The 25,389-nt window shown below is 57.5% G+C and overlaps 3 protein-coding genes and 1 long non-coding RNA gene across 8 annotated transcripts in view; 2 read left to right on the forward strand and 2 right to left on the reverse strand.

Moving 5' to 3' along the window:
• The window catches only part of AKT1S1 (AKT1 substrate 1), an 8,188-nt gene extending 7,048 nt beyond the window's left edge, over positions 1 to 1,140 (forward strand). The window contains exon 3 of the mRNA XM_034638975.1: positions 5 to 1,140. Coding sequence (XP_034494866.1) covers positions 5 to 211 — 207 coding nt within the window. The 3' untranslated portion in view covers positions 212 to 1,140. The remainder of the gene's footprint in view (positions 1 to 4) is intronic.
• Positions 1,141 to 1,888: 748 nt separating this feature from the next.
• On the forward strand, positions 1,889 to 12,526 carry PNKP (polynucleotide kinase 3'-phosphatase). Of its 4 annotated transcripts, none has more exons than XM_034637882.1 (20): positions 1,889 to 2,067; positions 2,345 to 2,508; positions 3,166 to 3,212; positions 3,557 to 3,856; positions 4,519 to 4,598; positions 4,680 to 4,737; positions 4,828 to 4,935; positions 5,197 to 5,268; positions 6,239 to 6,287; positions 6,385 to 6,455; positions 6,535 to 6,627; positions 6,710 to 6,806; positions 6,892 to 6,953; positions 7,233 to 7,511; positions 7,596 to 7,657; positions 7,754 to 8,250; positions 8,388 to 8,543; positions 9,229 to 10,017; positions 10,144 to 10,927; positions 11,306 to 12,526. In XM_034637882.1, exons 2-16 carry the CDS (start codon positions 2,358 to 2,360, stop codon positions 7,869 to 7,871), a joined length of 1,647 nt encoding a protein of 548 aa, XP_034493773.1. In that variant the 5' UTR covers positions 1,889 to 2,067; positions 2,345 to 2,357; the 3' UTR covers positions 7,872 to 8,250; positions 8,388 to 8,543; positions 9,229 to 10,017; positions 10,144 to 10,927; positions 11,306 to 12,526. The 4 variants fall into 4 exon arrangements, with proteins under 4 accessions (XP_034493773.1, XP_034493775.1, XP_019653740.2 ...); XM_034637884.1 differs by having other exon boundaries at positions 10,158 to 10,927; XM_011223188.3 differs by having other exon boundaries at positions 1,910 to 2,067; positions 7,233 to 7,342; positions 7,424 to 7,511; positions 9,229 to 10,927.
• Positions 2,506 to 4,627, reverse strand: LOC117795109. Of its 2 annotated transcripts, none has more exons than XR_004618932.1 (3): positions 4,433 to 4,627; positions 4,097 to 4,152; positions 2,506 to 2,830 (listed from the first exon to the last, which is right to left on the reverse strand). It is a non-coding gene; the product is annotated as an uncharacterized LOC117795109 (long non-coding RNA). The 2 variants fall into 2 exon arrangements; XR_004618933.1 differs by lacking the exon at positions 2,506 to 2,830 and adding an exon at positions 3,834 to 3,971.
• On the reverse strand, positions 8,693 to 16,457 carry PTOV1 (PTOV1 extended AT-hook containing adaptor protein). Its single transcript, XM_034637885.1, has 12 exons — positions 14,156 to 16,457; positions 13,938 to 14,020; positions 13,807 to 13,864; positions 13,614 to 13,721; positions 12,014 to 12,169; positions 11,456 to 11,542; positions 11,282 to 11,355; positions 11,152 to 11,209; positions 10,759 to 10,863; positions 9,202 to 9,399; positions 9,040 to 9,109; positions 8,693 to 8,821 (listed from the first exon to the last, which is right to left on the reverse strand). The coding sequence occupies exons 1-11, from the start codon at positions 14,420 to 14,422 to the stop codon at positions 9,098 to 9,100; spliced, it is 1,206 nt and encodes a 401-aa protein (XP_034493776.1). The 5' UTR covers positions 14,423 to 16,457; the 3' UTR covers positions 8,693 to 8,821; positions 9,040 to 9,097.
• Between the last annotated feature and the right edge of the window lie 8,932 nt (positions 16,458 to 25,389).

Below are 25,389 nucleotides of genomic sequence, written 5' to 3' on the forward strand. Positions count from 1 at the left end.
GGAGGGGGTGTGGGAGGGGAGAGGGGGTGGGGCCGCAGCGGGCGCTGACCCCGCCCCGGTCCCGCAGCCCTCTTCGCCGGACCTGGACCGCATCGCGGCGAGCATGCGCGCGCTAGTGCTGCGGGAGGCCGAGGACACCCAGGTCTTCGGGGACCTGCCGCGGCCGCGGCTCAACACCAGCGACTTCCAGAAGCTGAAGCGGAAATACTGAGGCCCAGGGAGAGCGCTTCCCGGCCCAGCGTCCGCCCCGCCCCACACTACACCCCTGCCCCGCCCCCGGGGCCGGCCAATCCGAGTCAGACCCGGGACCGGCCTCCTCAGGTCCCCGGGGCCCCAGGATTGCCCCCTCCCTGCCAATCCCCGCCGTCCTTCCAGCCCACGCCCCCTCACGTGCCGCTCGGGACTTATCTAGTTCCTCGATTGGGTCTGTCGCCGCTTTCTTTGCCCAGCGACAGGTTCTTTCGATTAAGGGATTGGCTCGCTCCCAGGTCGGGGCGTGGCTAGTTTAAAGCCCTCACGGGGTCAGCTGTCGTTTTTTGCCTAGCGACAAAGGCTTTGCTCGCGCGGCATTGGTTGAAAGAGAACAGCCAAGCCATAGGATTGGGTAGTGGCAAGCCAGTTCGGCCTAGAGAATGGGCAACTCCTTCATCTGATTGGCTTGAACCCAAAGGGCTTGACCAATATTCCGGGGGTCGCCATCCCACCCTTCCTGGGTTGTCCCGCCTGACTGGCTCCAGCCTCCTGAGGTCGTGGCCAAACCTTCCTCCGGTGCCCAGGATTGGCCTGCGGCCTTAAATTTACGTTCTTTACACTACTGGGACTGAGGTCGTTTTTGGCCAAGTCCTGACTACGTGCCCCTCTGCCCCCTCCCAGGGACGGCCCAATCCTGTCCCTGCGTCTGACACCCTCTCATTGGTTCCATCCCACAACAGCCTGTCAATCGTAGTCCGTCCTTGCAGCCAGGACGGCGCCAACTCCCGCCCCTCTCCCCCCACCCCCACAGGTGCCTTAAAGGGCCTTTGTCCACCCAAGGTGGGGGGCAGGGGCCCTCGCTCTCCGGCCCTTGTGTGGGGGAGAGAGTCGTGGGTGGGGATCGGGAGTTGGGAGGGGTGGTCTGAAATTAAAGAGTTTTACCTCTGATAAGTGAGTGTAAAGTGTGTTTATTCAACAAACACTTCCTGAAGCCGAACGAGCAGCATCTCATTGATTTTTCAATGCAAATCTGGGTGTTGGAATTATTGTTCCCATTTTACAGATAAGAAAAGAGATTCATGGGGTGCTGGGGGGGGTTCCAGTCCTGTGTGACCATTGATCCCCAATCTTAAGGGGGATGAGTGTTGGAATGTGAATGGTCTTTAAAGAATCAGCGTCCTGAGTCCACATAGTCCCCAGAAAAGCCAGGAACGTCCAGCTGAGGCCGGGAGTTTTCTGTCTAATACAAGACAGCTGCAGGTCAGAGAACAAATGGCACTCGGTGCGAAGTCTGGTCTGGGTTAAGTAAACCTGTAATCTTCCTCTCCCATCAGACCACCACCGGCGGAACGCTAGCAATAGATCAGACTTACAGGGAGCCGTTCCAGCTAAACAATTTTATAAAGTTATTTACATCTGTTAACTCCTTTAATCATCCTAGTAACCCCATGAAGTGGAAACGATTATACCCTCTTTAAAGATGAGAAAATTGCAGTATTGAGTGTCAGGGCTGCTGTCGGGGGTGGAGATTTCTTGGACTGACAATGATCATCAAATGGAAAAGAAGTTTCTTCAGCTGTAACTAAGGCAATGAATGTTAGGAGTTCAAGGTGGAAAGAGGAAAATCTGTGAACAGAGGACCCACACCCCCTACTGGTCGGAGCCTCCCATTGCTGCAGGAGAGATGAAGGTCAGAGCGGTGGAGGGACTGAAGGAGCTCGAGGTCTAGGAGGGGGCGGGGCTTCTGTCGTGGGAGGAGTCAAGGCCCTGCCCCCTTCCGTAGGGCGCGTCATTTCCTTCCGCCGAGGAACAGAGAAAGCAGCCGGCGGAGTTGCGGGCAGAGCGTCTCGGGCAGGAATTCCTTGGTCGCAAGTGGTAAGTAAGCCCCGGTCGGGCTCGGTGAGCGTGGGGCTGAGCCGGGGGTGCTCGCCAGGTTTTGGCCTTTTCCCTGGAACGTTGGAGTCCGGTCTTGCCGCGGGACTGAGCGGGGCGTCGTCGCCTGGGAAACGGCGCGAGCCGGAGGCCAGCGAGAGGGTGGGATTTCCGGAGCCGTCGGCGGAAGAAGGGAGAGGCCTGGTGTGGGGGAGGCGGGACTTCCTGTAGCAATTTGAGGGCGACCTGCCACTCAAACCTGTTTACCTACTTCCCCTAGGCTGGCGCCCGGGATGGCCGAGGTGGAGGCCCAGGGCCGCCTGTGGCTGGAGAGTCCCCCTGGGGGAGCGCCCCCCATCTTCCTGCCCTCGGACGGACAAGCCCTTGTCCTGGGCCGGGGACCCTTGACCCAGGTTACGGACCGGAAGTGCTCCAGAAACCAAGGTGGGCGGGGCCGGAGCTGTAGGGGGTGTGGCCCGCTGCTGGAGCGGGAACTCGGTCTGCGGGGAAGGTGGACAGCCAGTCCAGTAAGGGCGCTGCTTGGCCACCGGGCGGGATTGCTGGTGTAGCTAGTGCTGAAGTTGGTAGGTGCCCTCTGGGGAGCGTAGGAAGAGAAATGCTGTGCCTGGTCCGGAACTAGCTAGCCAGACCCCTTAGTGGGGAGGGGATGGAGCCAATCCCGAGACAAGTTGTCGGAGGAGGATGTTTTCAGGTCACCGTGAAGGTTTGAATCAGGTCACGACCCTTGCCAAGGAGCGAGCCGATCCTATGGTAAAAAGTACTTGTTAAGCAAGGCTGGGTGGTAACGGGCGAAGCCGAGGATCTGCACTTAGCCACACGCCTCATCAAGGAGAAGCCAGTTCTATACAGAAAAATGCCCGCCCTGCCCCTAGTTGAGGATCGGCGTCACAGGCAATCCTGAGGCTTCTGACTGCTGCACGTAAAGGAGACAGCCGATCCCCTTTGGAAATAAACTGCCTTCCCCTCCCGAAGGGGTTTTATCGTCCCCGTCGTGTGGCCTGAAGCTGGCCATGCTCCCCAGTAGTGGGGAAGGCAGTCGCACAGCGATACGCATTCTGACTCCACCCTCTCAACCCTCAGTGGAGCTGGTCGCAGACCCCGGGACCAAGACCGTGGCAGTGAAACAGGTACCAGTTCCTCAGCAAAGCCTGGGGGTGGCGCTGGCGAGGAATGGCAACCCAGCAGGGAACAGGCCCATTGGAAAAACCTGGTTTAGAGGGAAGAGGGTGTGGCCAGTAGGGAAGAGCCGCAGCACTGCCCTTTCAGTGGGTATCCATCCACATTTAACTTGGATAAGACTGGACGCCTCTAACTTTTCCACACCCCTGATTGGTGGTACACACCGAAGAGGCGGGGCTTACAGGTCTGATGGGCAGGTGGGGAAAGGAGGTCCTTCCGGGTGGTATGTAATTAGAGGAGGTTCTGGGTGGGGGGACGCTGCCAATCCCAGCTCTTCCCTCTTCCTCTGCAGCTGGGAATTAACCCCTCAACTGCTGGGACCCAGGAGCTGAGTCCGGGGTCAGAAGGCTCTCTGAGGGTAGGGGACACGTTGTATTTGGTCAACGGCCTCCACCCGCTAACCCTGCGCTGGGAAGAGGCTCGCACGCCCCAATCCCAGCAAGACACTCCGCCAGGCACCCCTCCGGCGGCTCCGGACGAGGCAGAGGATGTTGAGCCCCAGAAAAAGCGGATGCGGATGTCCTCCCCCGGCTGGGAGAAGTTCGAGAAGCTGCTAGTGTTTACCGCACCTGGGGTGAAGCCCCGCAGCAAGGTGAGGGCCAGGCAGAGGGAGCCACACGGACTGGGGGCTCAACCCGAAGCTTGCTGGGGGCCCCCGGGGCAGGTCATTCAAGCTCTCTTAGCCTCCACGTTTTTGAGAAGCAGACCTGATGACAAATTCGGGGGGTGTTGTAAGCCTTGGGGGACTCGACGTATGTCAGCCCCTGCCTGCCCGCTGAAACCACAGCAGCAAACACCATCATCTTAGCCGGGATCCAAAACCCGAGCTCACCTGCTGTCACTCCACCTGCTCCGCGCCGCACAGGTCTCACCACTAAAAGGATGAACCTGTGAAAAGCACCCAAACAACTTCACTGCTGTTTTTATTTTCATAGTTAGCCTTCTGAGGTGAAGGCCAGGGGGTGTGGGTGAGTAGAATGTGAACCCCATTTTAAAGCTGCCAGACCCAGGGGCTTAGGAGGAACAGGAGACGGTACAGTGAAGATTTCCGGCTCTGTGCTCAGGTGGCGGGGACCCATCCTCGCCGTGCCTTGCGCTTACGTAAAATGTGTGGGCTCTCTGTGACTCAGTTTCCCCTTGGGTGACAGGCAAGTGGTAACATGTCTACCTTGCAGGGGTCATGTGATGTAGCCTGTGAATCCGGAGATCGGAGGCATAACGGGGTTGCTATTTCTCTTTTCTTGCTGACGTCAGGTGGCCGGCTTCGATCTGGATGGGACCCTCATCACCACACGCTCTGGGAAGGTCTTTCCCACTGGCCCCAGCGACTGGAGGTGAGAAGAGGCAGAAGAAGGGGGTGAGTGAGGCCCGCCGTGGGGCTGCAGGTCACCTTGCCACGTTCCCATCCACCCTAGGATCTTGTACCTCGAGATTCCGCGTAAGCTCCGGGAACTGGCCGCTGAGGGCTACAAGGTGTGTATGCTTTTGTGCGCGGTGACCAGGCCACGGGGCAGGCCGGGGCCCTGGGTAGAGGGTACCAGGTAACATCCGTGTGCTCCCCAGCTGGTGATCTTCACCAACCAGATGGCCATCGGGCGCGGGAAGCTGCCGGCAGAGGAGTTCAAGGCCAAGGTGGAGGCTGTGGTGGAGAAACTGGGGCTCCCCTTTCAGGTGTGCCTGTAAGGGAGTCTGAGGGCTGTGGAGGTGGGGGGACAGAGACCCAGACAGAGGCAGAGTTGAAGGTAGAGTGAGGGACAGAGGAGGGAGCAGAGACCCAGGGAGAAGGCAGAAGAGCCGGTGGGGAGGCGGAGGGGCTGGGACCCCGGGAGCTCTCTTCAGGTTGGTGAGGGTCGGGCTGGCATCCCTGGGACCCGCGTGCCCTTGAAAGATTCCAGGAAGGAGCCCAGAACAGTGTCTGATTTCCGCTCCCAGGTGCTGGTGTCCACGCACGCAGGCTTGTACCGGAAGCCGGTGATCGGCATGTGGGACCATCTGCGGGAGCAGGTGAGCGGCACCTCCCTGTGGCTCCCCTCTTCCCTCACTCAGCCCAGCTTCCCCTGTCCAGGTCTCTGGATTTGGCCTCCTGCTTTCTCTTGCTTCCATCTCCCTGGTCCTTGCCTCCTGTCTCCCCCTGTCCCATTGTGTTGGTCTGTGAGGGTGGCGCTCCTTAAGCCTGAAGGTCAGAGCGGTTGAAAGACAGATCAGTCGTTCGCGCGTTCTGTGCATTTGTTCTGAAGCTCAACAGCTTCTTGAGCTGAAGGTCGGTGTCCAAGACCGACCTGCGGGGGCGCTCACGTCCCCGTGAGGGTGCAAACTGGTGTGTAAAATAGCGGGAGGGCGTGAAGCAAGGGAAGGCAGGGTTTACCTCCAGTGGTCAGGTGCCCTCGGAGAGCTGAAGGTGATGAGGGGCGGAGCCGTGTGGGTAGCTAGGAAGTGCTGTCTAGGTGGGAGTAGCAACGAGTGTAAAGGTCCTGAGGCAGGGCTGTGATTAGCGTGCTCTGGGACAGTGAAGAGGCCTGGTCCAGTGGCTGGACCTGAGTGGACGATGGGATGAGGGTGGGGCGTGAGGTCAGAGAGCTGGCAGGTGTCGACTCTGAGGCCTGGTGGGCCCGGGTAGGGGCTTCCCTTTTACCCAGTGGGGGGAGCAAAGAGGATGCCAGGAGGGTTGGGAGGAGAGGAATCTCCAGAAGTAGGGCCTGGCCCCCTCTGGTGGCCGTGTGGGGAACAGACAGGCGAGGGCAGAAACCAGGAGCCCAGCAGCCAGGATGGAACAGTCCAGGATCCAGGTGGTGGATCCAGGATCCAGTGAAGGGGGGTGAGAAGCCAACAGGATGTGCCGATGGGCTGGGGCACGAAAGGCCAGAGGTCAGGCCTAACACGGCGCAGACGAGCGGAGCAGCCCCGTGGCACCAGGGGAACAGACATGGGAGTGGGCTCCTTACTGCCTGTGATCTTGTCACCTTTCCCTCCCCAGGCCAACGAGGGTGTCCCCATCTCCATCGGAGACAGTGTGTACGTGGGAGGTAAGGACCCAGGGGCGGGGAGAGTGTGTGGGTCCCCCAGGCCCGAGGGCTTCTGTCCCCAGGGTCGCTGGTGGACATGAGGGCGTGTGTCCCCCAGATGCAGCTGGACGCCCAGCCAACTGGGCCCCTGGGCGGAAGAAGAAAGACTTCTCTTGTGCAGACCGTCTGGTGAGGCCCCTACCCCCTCCTCGCCGGGAGCCATGTCCCCACCTTGTGTGACGTCTGTGTCCCCCTGACCCCCACCCAGTTTGCACTCAACCTCGGCCTGCCCTTCGCCACGCCAGAGGAGTTCTTTCTGAAGTGGCCCGTCGCCAGCTTCGTGCTCCCCACCTTTGACCCGGTGAGGCCCTGGGGGCGGGCAGGAGTGGGGGGGCACATGGGGATGAGGAGGGGGTCACACTCATCGTGACTGCCCCTCCCAGCGAACTGTCTCCCCCTCGGGGCCGCTCTACCTCCCTGAGTCCAGCTCCCTCTTGAGCCACGACCCTGAAGTGGTGGTCGCCGTGGGATTTCCTGGGGGTGAGACACCCTGACTCCTGGCCTCCAGAAGCCCCAGCCCAGCCTGGGTCCTCGGGCTCCCCCTGATCCAGCCCCCACTCCACAGCCGGCAAGTCCACCTTCCTCCAGGAGCATCTCGTGTCGGTGGGCTACGTCCATGTGAACAGGGTGAGCCTCTGCACCCCAGGCTGGGGGCAGGGGCACCGGTGGTCCTTCCGTGCCTGTCCCTCCCCCTCTCCCCTGCCCTCCCCCCACCCCCCGGATTGCAGGCTCCTCACCCGTGCTCTGCTCCCCCTGCATCTCTGCTGTCCTCCCTCCTGCAGGGTCTCTCCACACCCCCCCTGTCCTGCTGTATCCCTGCCCCCCCTTCTCTTCGGGGCTCCAGGCCTGTCCCCTTCTGGGCGCCTGCCCCCCCCCCCATTCAGGGTGTTACACCATGTTCTCTAGGACACGCTGGGCTCATGGCAGCGCTGTGTGACCACGTGTGAGACCGCTCTCAAGCAAAGGAAACGGGTTGTAATCGACAACACCAACCCAGACCCTCTGAGCAGGGCCAGGTACCGGGGTCCCAGGGTGGCCTCCGGGGGGGGAGGAGCCTCGGGGCCCCTACCAGCCTGGCACCTTCCCGGCCCCCACAGGTACATTAAGTGTGCCCAAGATGCAGGGGTCCCCTGCCGCTGCTTCCTCTTCACGGCCACCCTGGAGCAGGCGCGCCACAACAACCGGGTGAGCTGGCCCTGCCCCTGCCGTCGCGTTCCCCTCTGTCCCCCCAGTTCCCGGACTGCCCCCCTGACTCCCGCTCCCCCACAGTTCCGAGAGATGACGGGCTCCTCTCACGCTCCCGTGTCTGACATGGTCATGTACGGCTACAGGTGAGCAGCGCTGCCGGGAGGCCCTGGGGGGCAGGGGGGCGGGGTGCCGGGCGCCCTGGTGAGGTCTCACCTCCCCTCATCACCCCCTGGTGCCAGAAAGCAGTTCGAGGCCCCGACCCTGGTGGAAGGATTCTCGGCCATCCTGGAAATCCCGCTCCGGCTGAACCTGGAGCCTCCGCTCGAGCGGCTGTACCGCCAGTTCTCGGAGGGCTGAGCTGCCCCCCACCCCCTGCCCCCCCAATAAATTGTTTCTCTTTAAGCTTGGGCAGCATTGTGCTGGGAAGAAGGGTGGTCTACCCAGCGAGGACAGGCACCCTGGCGGGGCTCTGGGCAGGGCTGGGGAGCACAGGGCTGTGGCCTCACGGGCCTGGGGCTCCCAGGACCGATACCCAGGCGCTGCACTTGGGCGGAAGGCCTCTCCCACAGAGGGTGATTTAGGCTTCTCAGAACCATGGCCGTGGGCACCCTAGACAGAGGCTGGGGAACCCCAGGGGGGCGGGGGGCTCTCTCCCACCTGCAGCTGCCCAGCTGCAGAGCCAGCCAAGGAGCACGCGTGCTGGGACCCCGAGGACGAGAGCTGGATCCCTCATTTGGTGAGTGAGAAACTACGCAGGACTTGACCTCTGGGTGGCGGCCGGGACCTGAGCGGCGGGGGGTGAGGGGGGGCACCCAGCCAGTCCAAACCCCAGGCTGTTTGCTGCCAGCCGACTGCGGCCTGTTGAATCCAAAGGGATGGAGGCGAGCAGGCCCGGGATCCCCGCAACACAGCCGGCCGGCCCTGGGAAGGCCCGGGGAGCACAGGCCACCAGCCACGGCCTGCTGGGGACGGACCAGCCGCTGAAGGCAGAGGCAGCTCCACGAAGTGTGCTGTTCGCTCCCGGCTCAGGTGATGTGAGCTCAGAGGTGGCCTCCCCTGGAATCTGTGAGAAACGTACATTCCCGGGTCCCCCGCAGCTGAAGGACTCAAACCTGGGGGTGGGCTCAGCTCCTCCCCCCCCCCCCGAGGCATCTGGATACAGAGCCTGGGAGCCAATGGGCTTTTAAAAGACTTTATTGGGGAAACGTACAGGGGTGAGGACCGTCCTCGGAGACCTCTCCGGACGCGGTCCTCCATCTCGCTGGGCAGCTGCCATCCCCAGGGGCCCCTGCTCAGAAGCATCTGACCTGGGACAGGAGAGTGGGAGGGGCTGGACGGGACCTCCCAACGCCCTGTAGGGGGCCCCCTCCTGGCCCCAGCCTGGAAACCACAGCTCCACCACCTCCTGGGACCAGTGGGAACCGCCTGTCGGCCTCTCGGGGTCTCAAGGCCAGGGTCACACTCTCACTTCCCAAACCCCCACCTATCAGAGGGTCCTTCCCCCACACCGGCTGGCACCACTCACCAGTTTTGGCAGGGGCCTCGTCTGTGACTCCTGGAGGGGCCCAGCCTGGGGGTGGCCACTACCCCCCCATCTGTGGGGGAGGAAAGCGGGGAGCATCAGCAGCGGGGACCAGGGGTGGGGCTGGGGGCAGGGGTGAGGAGGGGAGCCCACCCCCCACCTCACCCCGCGCTGCTGCTGCTCCTGCTCCAGGTTCCGCTGGAGGACCTGCTGCTGGTTGGCAATGACGCGCCGGATGCCGTTGACGAAGTTGCTCTGGTCGTGGGGGATGAGGCCGATGAAGATCTTCTTCTCCGACGAGTACAGGAGCATGAGCACGCGCACCTCGCACGACGCCTTGTAGGAGAAGTGCACGCAGCCAGCCTGGCGGGCGCAGGGCGGGGTCAGCGTCTGGCCGCCGCGTGGATGCGCCCACCCACGACCACGGGCTCAGACACAGGCCAGCTGCGCGCGCACGTCCTGACAGCTGTCCTCACAGCCCTGGTGTCACTCCCCCTCGGGGACAAGCGGACCGAAGCCGACAACAGCCCAGGGACCGACGGGCTCTGCACAGAAGGACACGGGAAGCGGCAGCGCCCATGGCCAAGCGCCCCACCGCTGGGAAGGACGAGCGCGCGGAGCGCCCCCAAGGCGCCGGGCAGCCCTGACTGTGACTCGCAGCGGCCACACGAGACGCACAGGCCTGTTGGGCCCAGGAAGCCCAGCACTGCGGGCCCCCACGTGCAGCCTGGAACGGCGGAGGCACCAACAGTGAGCATCCCTCCGCCAGCAGGGACACAGCCGACCATGACCACCACACTGCCAGCTTGGGGGAGCTGACCAAGGGCTCCGGCTTGGTTACACTCGATCCCCACGCTTCATGGCCCGGAGACCACTTTACAGGTGGGCAAACTGAGGCTGAGAGCCGGAGGACTTTTAGGCCGCCACCGCCAGAGGGGCGGTGCCATCCCTGTGCACCACCTCAGGGGACAGCGCTGGCAGGTAAACGGGGAAGGCCTTCCAGGGCTCACCCGCCCCGCTGCACCGACCTGAGCCCGCAGCGGAGCGCGGTGGGCAGGGGCGGCCTCAGGCTCCCCTGCGGCACCGCACTCAATACAAAAAAAACAGCCTTCCCCTCGCAGGGCTGTGAGCGGATCAGGTGCAGGACAGATGCTGGCCACGTGCAGCGACACCCACAAAAATGCAGTGACAGCTGCACTTCCACAAGCCTCGGAGGACAACCCGCCTCACCTTGCAGATGGAGAATCTGAGGCCAGGACCCACTGGAAGAGACTCCAGGCTCTGAGAGCTCAGGCTGGGAGCAGACAGATCTCCCTGCCCGGCAAGGGGCCTGCGGGAGCCTTGGGTTTTCACTAGAAAACCTGCAGGGACCGAGGCTCCCTGTCCCCCGGGGGAGCAGGAGGCAGGGAAGGGGCTGGGAGCACCGCGTCCACACTCCATGGTATCAGCTCCTCCAGGCTCTGAGTTAACCCTGGGCCTGCCTTTGGGCCTCGGTTTCTCCATCTGTAAGATGGGGTCAGGACAGCAGAGCCCCCCGAGAGTCCTGCGGCCTGGGAGCAGCACACGTCCAGGCACAAGGCCCAGCTGCAGTCCCTGGGGGCCACCACGGCACTCCCCCGAGCTGGTCAGGGAAATGGCCACTGTCCCTCATCTCCCAGTTCTCCAACCCAGACTGAAGCCCTCCTCGCTGGCTGCCTGCCCGGCAGCGCCGCCCGCACTCACAAAGCCATTGTCCATGATCCGGCACAGGCTCTTCAGTGTCTCCAGGTCCTTGGTGAAGTGGAACTGCACCAGGCGTGAGTTCCGGAACAGCGGCACCAGGGTGGTCTGTGGGGAAGCTCCGTCAGCCCCAGCCCCCACACCGTGGCTGCCACCAACTTATCTCGGACAGGTAGGTCCTATGTGGGGACCTTCCGCCCTCCCAGGGAGCTGCTTGTCACACAGACCAGCCCCCAGCCACAGGGCCCTTGCACATGCCGTCCCTTGATCTAAGATGTTCTCCAGCAACCCCAGGGTCCCCTCGGGGAAGCGCTGCGGCCAGTCTGTGGCCCCGAGGTCTACGCCGGCCGTGGCACAGGCGCGGCAGGTCGACCCCCGCCCCCCAGCCCCACTCACCAGCAGCTGCTGCGGGATGAGCTGCATGTACAGCTTCCTGGGCCACTGCTCCGTTCTCCTGCGGGGCACGCAAGGATGAGCATCTCGCCGGGACCCTGCCTCCCCCCTCACCCCGCTGCCCCCCACTCACAAGATCTCCCCTTGGTTCACGTAGACGTGCGAGGGCAGCCACCTCTTGGACCGACTGTTGGGCTCAGGCCTGGGCTTTTGGGGAGAGAAAGAGGAGGACATCAGGAGCGGGGAGGCACTCCAGTCAGCGAGGATGCTCTGGTCTCAAGATCACCCAGGTCCCCCCAAGACTCACCTCTTGCCACTCCATGACACCGCTCCACGCCAGGAACTTGTTGTTGACGATCTGAACCGGGCCCGCGACACCCCCAGGGCCCACTGCCTGCGGAGGCAGAAAAGGGGGGCTGGTGCTCAGGAGCGCCCCAGAGCGGCCTGTCCTGAAGCCCCTCGCCTCCACCTCCTTCAGTGTGTCCCTAGCCCCGGAGGACTCCCCAGAGCTGGCCCTGCCCCTGCCCTGCTCACAGACCTCCTCTGGCTCCCGAATGGCCCCGAACAAGTCTCAGAGGCTCAACCTGAGGTACCAAGCCCACAGGGTCGGCCTCCAACAACTGGACAGCCCTATCATCTGCCGCACAGACAGTAAGACAAAGGGAGACATTTATCCCATGTAACTCGTAAGGCCATGTGAGCCAGGACACACAGTCACCCCCAGAGCCTTCCAGCCACACGCAACACTCCCCACAAGCCTGCCCAGCCACATCCCTGCCCTGCTTCACGCGGGTGGCCCTGGCAGGAAGCACCCTCCGTCACGCCCCCTGCCCGGGGCCCCGGGGCCTGGGTGCCGCCGGCACACCTGTTTGCGCGTGGTGATGACCTGCCGGATGGCGTTGACGAAGCCGCTCTGGTCGTAGGGGATGAGGCCCATGAAGATCTTCTTCTTGGACGAGTACAGGAGCATGAGCACGCGCACCTCGCAGGGGGAGATGTGGGGGAAGAGCATACACCCCGCCTGGGGGAGGGGAACAGGAGGTCAGGGACCCCGTGGCACTGCCCAAGGGGCCAGACACCCCTCCAAGCGTGCACTTTGGTCTCCCCCACCTCTGAGGTGTGAGCATCCCAAGGGTTCCATCTCCCACCCATGTCCCCTTCTTGATGCCAGCCCCGTCCCTTAGAGCAGGACCTGCCTTTGCTAACCAGGCCAGAGCAGCCTCCGGGGAGGCCCTCAGCACAAACCCAGCTCTGCTTCCTCCCAGCTGCGTGACCTGATGCAAATCACCTCATGCTCCTGGACCTCAGTTTTCCTATCTGTAAAATGGCTTCACAGTAGCCTTCACCGTCAGCACCACATAAACATTTGTTAACGTGAGACCCTGGTGCCGCCTCACTGGACTTGGGAAACCTGGAGTCTGACAGAGCTCTCCACGTGGGCTATCAGGACGAAGGGGTGTGCACTTTGGAGAACCCCCCACGCTGCTGGCCTGCCATGTCTTATTGCCCAGGGGCTGCTTGCTTAGGAAACTTATCCCCCACCTTCCTGGACTCGTGTGCAGCCGGTCCTCCCAGAACTACTGGTCCCAGCAGTGGGACGTGCCAAGTGGCACAGGAAGTGTGCAGACCTCAGCCTTTCCTACAGCCTCAGGGCCCCGCTGGCCACACACACACAGCAGGCCCTCCGCAAAGTGCTGCTGAATTAAGGGGTGACCAGTCGGGCAAGAGACCCTATACCAGTCACAACCCCTGGTCTGTCTGGCCTCTGATGGAATGGTGATCTGCCTGGACACTAGGAGTCATAGCCCACCAAGCACCTGAAGATTGGGGAGGCAGGGGGTGCTGGTCCCAAAAGGGACCAGGGACCGGAGGGGACCCCAGAGCTGAGTCCTGTGTCCTAGGCATACAACCTACTCTCATTGCACATCCACCCCCTACTGGCACCTGTCCCCTCCCACAACCAGACCCTCTGGGGTGGGGGTGGGGGTCACTGCTGAAACCAAATGAGGCCCAGACCACGGAGGCCACACAAACTACGCTGAGATTGCCCGCCTGGCTGCCCCGCACCCCAGCCACACCAGCTTGTGGTTCCTGGGCATCCGCCACATGCGCAAATCACTACCTCAAGCACCTAACACAAACTTTTAGCAGTCCCAAGCAGTGAGTCCCACCGGTAGCCCCATGTGCCAGAGGGAGCAGCCCCAGCACAGAGCAGTCCCCCACCCCAGCCACCATCCCACAGTCGCTCCCTGTTACGTGCTGCGTCCCCCAACAGGCTCCCAGGTCCTGGAGCCCCAGCAGGGCCCTCCACTCATGTCCCAACAAGCGCCGGCTGAGCTCCGGGAGCCTGAGGCAGGGGTGTTCCCGTGGGCCCTGCTCTACCGGGGACCCTCACAGACAGGGACCAGCTCAACAGAACGTGCCCCGGGCCTGCCCTCAGCCAGCGGTGCGGCCGCTCTACTCACAAAGCCGTTGCCCATCACGCGGCAGAGCCCCTTGAGAGAGTCACAGTCTCTGTTGGTGAAGTGGAACTGCGCCAGCTGGGAGTTGCGGAACAGGGGGCCCAGGGTGGTCTGCGGGCAACAAGGGGGCCTCTGGGTCACTGCTGGGGGCAGGGGTCCGGGGAGCGGGCCGCGGGAGGCCGGAAGCGAATCTTACCAGCAGCTGCTGCGGGATGAGCTGCATGATCAGCTTCTGGGGCCACTGGTCGGTCTCCCTGCAGGGGACGGAGGGTCAGGAGAGGGCCCGCTGCCCACCCGCCCCACGCGCGCGCGCCCGCCGCTACTCACAGGTTCTCGCCCTGGTTCACATAGGCCTGGCAGGGGAGGGCCCGCTTCAGCTTCGCGGTGGAGTCAGAGTAGGGTCTGCGCTTCTGTTGCGGGAGCAGGAGGGGTCACTGGACACAGCCTAGATGCCCCAGCCTGCCCCACCCACCGGGGCAGATGCGACCCCTGGGGTCAGCCCCCAGCGCCCACAGGCATTCCTAAGGAGACCGGCCACAGCTCACCTCCTGCCACTCGAGGACGCCACTCCAGGCCAGCAGCTTGTTGCTGAGCCGATGCTCACCTACAGCCAGGCCCCCGAGGGCGAGCCCAGGCGAGGAGGGCCCAATGGGACCCAAGGCGCCAAAGACCCGAGCACCTTGCTGCGGCAGAGGAGAGCAGGGAAACTGAGGCTGAGGGACCCACAAGGGCAAGCTGTTCCCACCCACCCACCAACATACATCCCAACGTTCAGACCCAAATCCTCTGCTCAGAAACTCCCAGCGCCACATCCAAACCCCCTGTCCCAGGGTCAAAACCCCAAGTAGCCGACCTCCGCGTCCTTGCCCTGCCACTACTCCAGAAACTGAGCCCCCCAGATCCCACCTGTCACCTCAACACTGGTTCACTTGCCCCTCCAGACTTTGCTCCAGCTGAGCTCTCGGCCTGGAATGCCACCCCACCCCCGCCATGGGCTGAGCAATTCTTGGTCCCTCTGTCCTGACCCAACTCAGAAACCAGCTCTCTGGGGACCCAGAGCCTCCTCGAAGCCCCTCCAATGCACAGGCCAGGCTGGACTGTGCCTGGCTGCCTGGCACACTGGTTTGCCCCAACATGCCCAAGCTCAAAATTCTTCCAAAGCTCCACATGGCCCTGGAGGAAGTCTAGACCCTCCCCCTAGCTCCCGCCAACCTTTCAGGGGGTCACAGGCCCTCCTGCTCTTGCACACCCCATGTTGCAACCACACCAGGGTGACCTTGGGGTGGAGGAGGTAAGCAAAGCACACAGAACCATGCAGGAAGGTGGGGAGACTTTTGGAACAGGGAGCATAACAACACCTGGAGGGGCCTCAAACACAACATCTCCAGAGCGTTTGCAGAACACCAGGAGAACGTTCCAGCAATGAAGCCAAGGAAAGCTCCATATTATACTCTCCACAGGGCACTCTCCCAGCTATCTTTTTTTTTTCCCAACCAAAAACATCTCAAAGCAAACAAGGGAAGGCTTTGGAACAGGCTGGCAACAAGAAACCCCTGAAAACCTCACTCGTAAATGCCTCCAAACAGGAAAAGAAGTAACAGTTGTGGTTACTTTTCATCTTACTACTAAAGGGCATCCTCTCATCTCCTACAAAGCACACGGGTGTCTTTTGGTCCCAGAAGGACAGGCTGGAAAAGTGGTATTTTGTGAGGGCTTAAAAAGTAAAAAAAAAAAACCTGAGCCAGCATGTCCCGCATGTGGGCAGGTGATTCTGGAATTTGGGCAGTAGTATCAGATCAGGAAGAAAACCAGGGAGCATCCTGCCGTAGGAACGTGTTGGTGCGTGTTCAGGGCCGGACTGTGGATGCAGAATGGGCACTGAAGCCCTGGGTCTGTAGGTGTCACAGGTGGGGCACAGAACACTGATAACAGGTACTTAGAGCACACAGCTGAAGGGCCTTTGGAGATCCAGGTGAAAGCACTTAAGGAACAGCAGAAACTGTTTAAAGTCGGCTTTGTCTGGGAGGGCAAGCCAACCACGCAGGAACTGAAAGACGTTTTCGTCTAAAATGTAAAGCCCAGGAACGCTTATCTAAAAGCTCAGGTGTACCTGCAACAACAGGGCGGGCACATCAAAGGGGAGGACCGCAGTAGGGGACCAGGCTTAAGCGCAATCCTAAAGCAAATCTCCCAGCTGGGCAAGTGTGTGCGGAATTTGGCTGTGCCTCTGACATGTGAATTGCTGTTTACTACACGGGGAAGCCTATTTCGTACTTAGGAGAACGAAAGCCTTAGGATGCACGCTTAAAGACCCAGGAAACGCTTCTGAAACTAAATGTGATTGCTTAACTAAGGGGGTGAGCCAGTGGAGTGAAGGGGTATGTTCAAGTTTTGGGAGGCGTTTCAGAGACTTGGTATCTATGTTTAAGATCCGAGGAAGCCTGTTTAAGGCTTGTGTGGGGCTGCCACAGCTGCCTGCCACGCACAACGACGGGGCAGTGCATGAAAGAGGCGAACTCCAGAGCCAGCTTAGGGCAAAACGTACATCTGGGCAAGCGTGAAACATCAGGATGTGCAATTTTATTGTTCCAGGAAAGCCTGAAGATTTTTGCGTGTCTATTTTGGGTCTGGGGAAGCGTGTGTAGTTAATGTACCTGCAAAGCCAGATGTTTATGTTTGGGCTTGTTGCACTCCGTAAGAGCATCCCACATCTGGGCAAGCGTGCAAATCCTGGGCGCACACGCCGCGGGCGCTGTGCGGACGCGCGCGGGCCCGAAGAACACCCCCCAGGTGCAACACCTGGGCACGCGAGTGCAAGACGCGGGCTCCTCCCGCCGCGGCCCCTCAGCCCCCTCCCCCATTTTCAGATTTCCTGCCCGGAGACCCAACTTTCCAATGGGAAAAACAAGTGTGCACGCCGCCCGTCCGCCCCCCACCCCGCGTTTAAATCGGGACGCGGAGTCAGCAGTAATTTGAGCCCTCTCCGCCCCCGTACCCCACCCCCGCCACCCCTGCCCAAACGCGCAACAAAGGGGAGAGCCCGGCGCGTACCACCCAAGGGGTTCCACGGGGGAACACCCAGCCCCAGACGGGACCACCCTTAGGGCNGGGAGCGCGGCGCGGACGGACCATGGCAGGCACGGGCCGAGTGGGCTGGGGGTTGCCACGGGCCGCACGGGGGGCTGCGGGCTCCACCGACTGAGGGGCGCGGGCGCGCGGCTTCGGGGGAGACGGGCTGGGCTGTACCAAGCGCGGGGGACGTACCGGCGGAGAGGGGTCGCCGCGGCCAAACCACTGCGGCGAGCGGGGGAGCGCGGCGCGTACCAAGAGCGTCCGCGAGGGGGCGTGGCCGGGCTGTACCAAAATAGGGCTGGGGGAGCCTCAAGAGACGGAGAGGGTGTGTGGGGCGGGGAACACGGCCATTGGTAGATACTCTGGGCAGCTCGAGCTACACGGGGAGGAACTGAGAGGTTGTGCGAGCAACAGCTTCAGGGGGGTGTGGCGGGAGAGGCCATACCGAAGGGTGCGGGGGGGATTAGTGAACGTAGAAGACGATACCAAGTTGGCTACGGGCTGGGGGACAGGATACCAAGAGACCCTACCCTGCGTCCCGGACCCGCGGAGCCGGAAGACTACACCAACAGACCTCAGGAAGAGGCGGAATAAGGAATAGTGGGCCTGGGGGTAAAGGAACCTACCTAGAAGTTTGGGGATACGGATCGTACCTTGCACTAGGGGAGGACTTAAATGTTTGAAGGCCGTGACGTGGCTAGGTGGGCCGGAGACCACAAGTCCCAGCGGCCCCCGCGTGGCCTGGGCGGAGCCGGGGATCCCGAGAGAGGCCGCCAATCACTGCTGCGTACCCATTGGCCCCCGCACCCTAGGCTCCCCCCACCGCCCTAGGTACCTCCTCCGACTTCTTGCCGCCCGCTTCTCAGGGCAGTTCATTGATTCACTCATTCACTAAACTATTGCATGGCTGCGTATTCACTTACTAGAAGTTGTGTAACATCCCTTGCTTAAATTTGCCTGTTTCTGAATCGTGGATAATAGATAACCGTAAAGTGCTTATGAGGATTAAATGAGTTAAAGTAGTAGGGTCGGCACTCAGCATGGTAAAGACTTAAATGTTTTTTCTTAAAAAAAAAAAGTCATTGTGATGAACACCGGGTGATTAAAATAAAAACTTTTAAAAATCATTATTAGTACTACTGTTTCCAGTCTGCGCGGGCAGTAAGTATACTGTGATGACCAAAACAGAATGGGTCCTTCACAGAACCCAAGGTCCACTGGAGAAGACAACTAATCACAGTTGGGGATAAGTGTTATAAATGGCGCAAATGCATAGGACAATGGCATGGTGACCATGAGGAGTTAGGGAAGTGACCTATAGGCAGCGTGCGATTCTATTTGGGCTGGAAGAGGGAACAGCAAGGGCACAATCCCTGAGACTGTAAGAGAGTAAGGGATGCGAGCGTAGCTGGAGCGGATTGAGGGTGGAGGAGAGCTGTGGAAATGGGGAGGTGCTGGGGTCCACAAGCAGGGTCCTGTGGCCTTGGGATGGCATTTGAATTTTAATCTCACTGGGCTGGTGAACCACCGGAAGTTTTTCGACAAGGGAATGACATAGACTCACTTATGTTTAAACAGATCATTCATAGAATGCATAGAAACATGCACACGGTATCTCTACACGTCTACAGAAACCGGTGGGACCCACAGTCACCTCTGAGGACAGAAGGCAGCAGACCAAGGGAATGGGGCCACCGGGGTGGAAGGGAGACTCAGTTTACTTTTAGACTATTTGGAATTCTCACTGTATGCAAATGTTGCCTACTGAAAAATGACCTTTGAAATATCTAAATCTTTTTTCGAAGGATTCCTCCGGCTGCCATGTTGAAAATAAGATGGAAGGGGAGGAATGAAAGCAGAAGGGCAGAGAAGACTGTGCCAATAATCCAGACAGGAGGCACAGATGGGATGGATGGCAGGCAGGGCGGCCACAGTGGAGGTGGTCATTTGCACAATTCATTTCAAGCTGGAGCCCAAAGGACCAGTGTAGAGAGCGAGAGAAAGAGGAGTGAAGGATGAGGCCAATGTGTTTGCCTGTACAGGGATGCCGCTTAGTGAAAGGGAGCCGACTCTGGGGGCAGAAGGAAATCCCTGCTTCCATTCGTGATGTGTTAATTTTGAGATGTCGACTAAGCAATGTGGATGGGGAGGCTTCCACGCTCGAGTCAATGAGACACTGAGATCACAAAAAGCATGTGTATAGATAGAGACCAGGACAGTCCGTCCCTTCAGAGGTCAGTGTCCTGAGGAGAAACCAGCAAATGACACGGAGGGGTGGCCATGAAATAGGAGAAGCCCTGAGCCAGGATATATTTCTCCATCCTTGTTTGTTCCACCCACGAAGCCGCCTGCCCAGCCGTGAGTTCCAAATCGGACTTAGATTGTGACCAAATGGAGTCCATGCTCTCTGGACCCAGACCACAAGGTAGATATCAGCGGTTACCTCCAGACCCCTGACAATCACCCGTGTCAGGACAACCAACCGCTGGCAGCAGGAAGGAGACAGAACCACAGGGACAGAAGCCTCCTTAATCTCCCTAAATCCTCATTTCTCACCATTGTCGTTAGTCCAAGACTTCACAATCTCTTGCCTAGATAACACCCTCCTAACTCTTGTGGCCACGTCTCTCCCTTCACTAATCAAAACACTCTAGTGGCTTCCCAATCCCCTTAGAATTCAACACAAACTTCCTCTACTGCTGCCGTATCCAGACTGATCTCTTCCACATCCTTCCTGCTCTCCAGCATCCTTCAGCTCCCATCAGGACACATGTGTGGGTACCGATTCCCAGGATCCTATAAGCAGAGAGAAAGTTGTGCCAGGATACACTCCAGTGGGAGCAAAACGGAAACATCCCAGAATAGAAACGTAGGCCGAAATTCCAAGTCGTGCTACGGTACCGCCTTCTGAAACCAACCGGCTTACGCAGTGTGCCAGTTTGAAAGACAGCTGCCCATTTCATCCGTGGCACCTGCCGTCCAGGCTAGCAGGCTGATATGACGAAGCAATTCTGCCCCCATCGGTGATGCTATACGCTTCCTGCAAAGTAACGGTCTGCTGCCAAACCTGTTTACGTCTGTTGCTATTAAGTTAATAACGTAATCCTATCAAACCAATGAAACGTTAATACAAGAGAGTTGTTTATATAGAAAACAGGTTGCCTGCATTGGAGAAATAAGAGTGAGTTGCTTAAAAAAAAAAGAAGATAAAACAGGGGTGCCTGGGTGGCTTAGCTGGTTGAGCATCTGACTTTTGATTTCAGCTCAGGTCATGCATGATCTCATGGGTCATGGGATCGAGCCCCGAGTTGGGTTCTGAGCTCAGCCGGGAGTCTGCTTGAGATTGTCTCTCTCCCTTTCCCTCTGCCCCTCCTCCACTTGCCAGCAGGATTTATTGACTTGAGAAGCGGAGAGAGAGAGAGAGAGAGAGAGAAAGCATGCGAGCATGAGTGGGGTGAGGAACAGAGGGAGAGAGAGAGAAAGAATCTCAAGCAGACTCCCTACTGTGCTCAGACCCTACATGGGGTCCAATCCCACGATCCATGAGATCATGACCTGAGCAAAATTGGAGTCGGACTGCTTAAAAGACTGAGCCACCCAGGCACACCAATAAATAAATCTTAAAAAAACAAAAGACAAAACAATGGAAATGATAAATGACTTGTGCTTTGTGGATGTAGTTTATACAAGATTACAATGTTGTATGATAAATGGGGGACCAACACCTAAAGAAAAGGTCTTGGTCCTACATAGAGAAGAGAGGAGTATCTGTTTAAATGTTCTTGGTTAAAACAAAACAGTTCAAGTGTTTAGATGCTCATAGTGCTATCTGCCATATATTTCTAATTCCACTTTGCCCAGCAATGAAAAGGATCACACTTCCTGACCCCATTATGGTCCGGGGGGCCATGTGATTAATTCTGGCCCGTGAGATATGAGCAAAATGACATACGTGAATTCAGCCTGGAGCATTCAATTACTAGCGTGAGACCAGAGCTCTGTGTGCCTTTCCCGTGCTTCTGGGATCTATTCAAGATCTATCAGCAGTGGCTCCACGCTGACCCTCTATGTAGCAGGAGTGAGAAAACCCACCTTTGCTATTTCAAGTCACTGCAATTTGGGAGTTGTCGTTGCAGCCCAACCCAGCCTATCCTAACATATAAATGTCCTTTTCAAATAACCCCGTTTAACCAGCCTGACTGAGTTTACTAAAAGGGCACCTTGGGAGTACATCTGGTTAGATGTGCATGTGACACAGACAAGAACACAAAGACGACATGGACAAATTAAAATGCTTTACACAACAAAATGAGAGTAAAGAGACCTGTCTTGAAGATTCTTTGTTTCTTGGTTACAAAATGATGTTTAAAAAAAAAAAAGTCTGGGGGCGCCTGGGAGGCTCAATCAGTTGAGTGTCTGCCTTTGGCCCAGGTCATAATGTCAGGGTCCTGGGATCAAGCCCCATGTCTGGCTCCCTGCTCAGCAGGGAGTCTGTTTCTCCCTCTCCCTTTCCCCCATCCCACTTGTACTCTCTCTGAAATAAATAAAATTTTTAAAAAAATCTTAAAAAAAAACACGGTCTGCCTGATACGTGCTCTTCAAGCTGTATATATTTTTCCTTAAACTTTCTTATCATGATTTATAATTATTTGTAGCTCCTACATTAGCCTGGGAGCTCTGTAAGGACAAGGACCATGTCTAGCTTCTTCACAGCGATGTCCCAAAAGCTTGGCACAGAGTGCTCCAGGATCCGAGTGCACATCTCCCCCACCCCTGGAACGTCCTCCACGCCGCTAAGAAGTGATGCAATGTATCCAACACCCCATTTCCCCTTCCAGGGTGCACCAGAAAACCACCTGTCCAGCTTTCCCTGGAGGAGACTGGGATGATTTTGTTCTCACCAGCGGGAGCATAAGCATGAGCATCGTGATGTCAAGTGCATCGCTTCTGGTCCCAGGCAGATAAAAAGCCCGTGTGCACCCTCCACGCTCATGCTTTGCTCCCAGTTGGAGACCAAAGACCCCAAAATGAAGGGGCTGGTTATTGAACCAAAGCAGCAGGACTCCTGAGTTACTGCTGGAGGACGGCCACCAGGGGGAACAGCCTGACCCACATTAGACTCCGGGAAGTTATTAAATTCGCACGAGGGCCCTTCAAGGTCCCTTGATCAGAGCCTCACCTAACTGATAGGAAAGAGCCGTGGGCCAGGCGAGCAACCTGGCCGCTTCCAGCCAACTACAGAGGGCAGGAGCACACCCATATTTCCACTGCCTCATCCCCAGCCCAGGCAGGCGTCCAATCAACATTTTTCAAACAAATGAATTGCAAATTTACCACCTCTGATGTCACCTGGGCCCCTGCTGCTGCGTCCTTCTATGAAGTTCCTCAAGGTTCTCAGTAATAACCTGGTTGGTCGTCAGTCACGCGGTACAGTGGGTCGGACTGGTTGTCAGAGCTGGTGTCAGCCTGGATCACTTCATTTGTAAAAAGATCGTTCTTGGGAAAGCAATAATAACACTGGACATTATGTTTAGCGGTTCCCTTCTAAACTCCCCCCACAAGGATGGCAATCTTATTTACAGATGAGGGAAACCAAGGATCAGGGAGGCAAGAGCCTGAGGTCACAGCCAAGGACAGGCCGAGGAGGTTCTGGAGCCCAGATTCCTGATTAACCTCAGCAGAAGCCCGTCACCACCACCGCCCGCCCTGATGGAAAAAAACGAGGGGCAGCGGGAGCGAACGCCTCACTTTCCTGTTCCTCATTCCTGAGCACACCATGGCTATCAACTCCAGACGGGACCTTCCCGTCCCTGTCACCACAGCACTTCTCACAGCTGCCCCTCAGCCACCATCCGCCCCCCAGCACACTTCCAAACGCTCCAGAGGTCGTCCTCCTCATATGGAGATGACCCCGTCCCGCCTCGCCTCTCCTCATGCAGGGAGATCCATACCCACAAATCAGTGGGAAAGCAGATGGTTTTGGAAGGGGCAATTTGGCAGTTCTGTCTCAGTTTAAAACGAGCATCCACAAACGTCAGAAGCATCCTGTACGACACATAACATGGGCTTCAAAAAATGGTGGCATTCACACAGGGAATACTCTGCAGCCATGAGAAAGAACAGAGGGCTTTTCACCCTGGTATAAACTACAAGATACATTGTTAGATGAAAAAAGTAATTCTACAGAGTAAAGTAGGCTGAATCTGAGTTGTAGAGATCTGCTGTATAACAGTGCTGACGGTAATCTGCTGCTGCGAGCTGAAATTTCAGAAGGTAGATCTCATGTTTGTGCTCTTCACACACACACACACCCAACATCACACAAGGAAAGTTTGTAGGTAACAGATGTCTACCTGGATTGCACGGATGATGTCCTGGGTGTATGTAGATATCCAAACTCAAAAACGTGTGTACAATGTGCAGGGGTTTATAGATCAATTACACCTCAATAAAGCTGTTTTAAAAATACAAACTAGCCTGCCACTGGCTAGCAGAGCCAGAAAATGAATATGTTTCTGTTTGCTTCCACCTGCTGTACGTAGCTCTGAAAGGACACATAAGAAAATTGGTAATTGAGGGGCGCCTGGCTGGCTCGGTCGGTAGAGCACATGACTCTTAATCTCAGCGTCATGAGTTCAAGCCCCATGTTGGGCGTGGGACCTACTTAAAATTAAAAAAAAATAAATTGGCAGTTGATCTCCAGAGGGAGCTGGGAGAGACTACGCATTGGGTTGATTTTGGAACCTCTTACATTAACTGTGGACCATATGAAGGTTTTATATATACAAAAAAATAAATTCATAGGATGCCTGGGTGGCTCAGTTGGTTAAGTGTCTGCCTTCGGCTCAGGTCATGATCCCGGAGTCCTGGGATCCAGCCCTGTATTGGGCTTCCTGCTCAGCAGGGAGCCTGTTTCTGCCTCCCCCTGCTCCTTCTCTCTCGCTCACTCTCTCTCAAATAAGTGTGTTTTTTTTTAAGATTGTATTTATTTATTTGACACACAGAGAGAAAGAGACAGCGAGAGAGGGAACACAAGCAGGGGGAGTGGGAGGCGCAGGCTCCCCACTAAACAGGAAGCCTGATGCTGGACTTGATCCTAGGACCCTGGGATCATGACCTGAGCCAAAGGCAGACGCTTCACTGACTGAGCCACTCAGGCACCCCTCAAATAAATTCTTTTAAAAAACAAATTTAATTTTTAAAGAAATACATCAAAACAAAATTGGCACACTCTTAAATCTTGATATTTTGCTCTCAAGAATGGATCCCACAAACACATATATAACAACACATATATGCTCCTTCCCTGGAGCATTTTTGATTTAAGTGAAAACCTGCACAGCTAACCAACTGCCACACACAGCGTGGCAAAGAGCTTCAAACACAGGTCGTGACTCCAACACCTCCTGGTATTACATCCCCATTATTACTCCTCAGCTTCAGTGTGGGCTGGGCCGACTGAGTTGCTGTCACCCACAAAATGTGGCCAAAGTGGTAGAATATCCCTTCCGTTGGGTTACAAAAAGACTGGCTTCCGTCTTGGCTGCCCCCTCATGTCCAAAGAAGCTGCCAGCCATGCTGTGAGCTGCACTATGAGGGGGCCCACGTGGTCAGAAACAGAGGGAGACTTCCGGCCAACAGCAAGGAACTGAGGCTCTGCATCCAGTCACCTGCGAGAACTGAAACCTGCCAGCAAGCCCATGAATGGGCTTGGAAGTGGGCCCGCTACTAGTTGAGCCTTCAGATGAGACTGCAGCCCCGGGCCACAGCTTGACTGCAGCCCGGACAGACCTTGAGCTGGAGGCAAGAGCTATGCTGACTTCTGACTCAGAGCCACCATGTGACAAATGCTTGCTGCATAAGTCCCCAGCTGGTGGGGGTCTGTTACACACTGACAAACAACTTCTAAAGACCGGATGCTGTGTGGAATTGGAATGGGGCCATTTAATGGGGCCACGTGCAAGGAAGGATATGGACAGGAGGCCACTACTTAAGTGGAAAAAAAACCACACAAGATAAACGGATCCCACCTATATGAAACATTTGAGACTATAAATGTCTCAGTAACCAAATGCATGTAAACCCAAGCACCAAACTGGTACATCTGCCTCTGGGGAAGAAAGTGGTTTGTTCAGTATTGTGTTTGGGGTGAGAGGAGAAAAGAGGTATGAAAGGGAACTCTTTATTCTATACCCTTCGGTGCCTTTTTGTCTTTTTTTTTTTTTTTAAAGATTTTATTTATTTATTCGACAGAGATAGAGACAGCCAGCGAGAGAGGGAACACAAGCAGGGGGAGTGGGAGAGGAAGAAGCAGGCTCACAGCAGAGGAGCCTGACGTGGGGCTCGATCCCATAACGCCGGGATCACGCCCTGAGACGAAGGCAGACGCTCAACCGTTGTGCCACCCAGGCGCCCCCGGTGCCTTTTTGTCTTTATGAAACTATAATCATGTGTGTAACTCAATACATGTTTAAGGTTAATTTAAAAATAAAAACACAAGATGGTGGGAAAATATGTGTTTTGTGTACCTTGAGACAAATATACCCTTTCTAGGTCTCATTTTCTGTTTTTCTTCATTATCAGTAACGGGTGGGCATTTTCTCTCACCCAAGACAGGTTCACAACAATGAATGTGTTGGTGTTTAAGCATATTTGCCCTAATCCCCCCCCCCCCCATTTTTTTTCCCCCTTCTCCCGCGTGGGGGAN

This window comes from Ailuropoda melanoleuca, chromosome 12 (assembly GCF_002007445.2).
Source record: "Ailuropoda melanoleuca isolate Jingjing chromosome 12, ASM200744v2, whole genome shotgun sequence".
Lineage (NCBI taxonomy): Eukaryota > Metazoa > Chordata > Mammalia > Carnivora > Ursidae > Ailuropoda > Ailuropoda melanoleuca.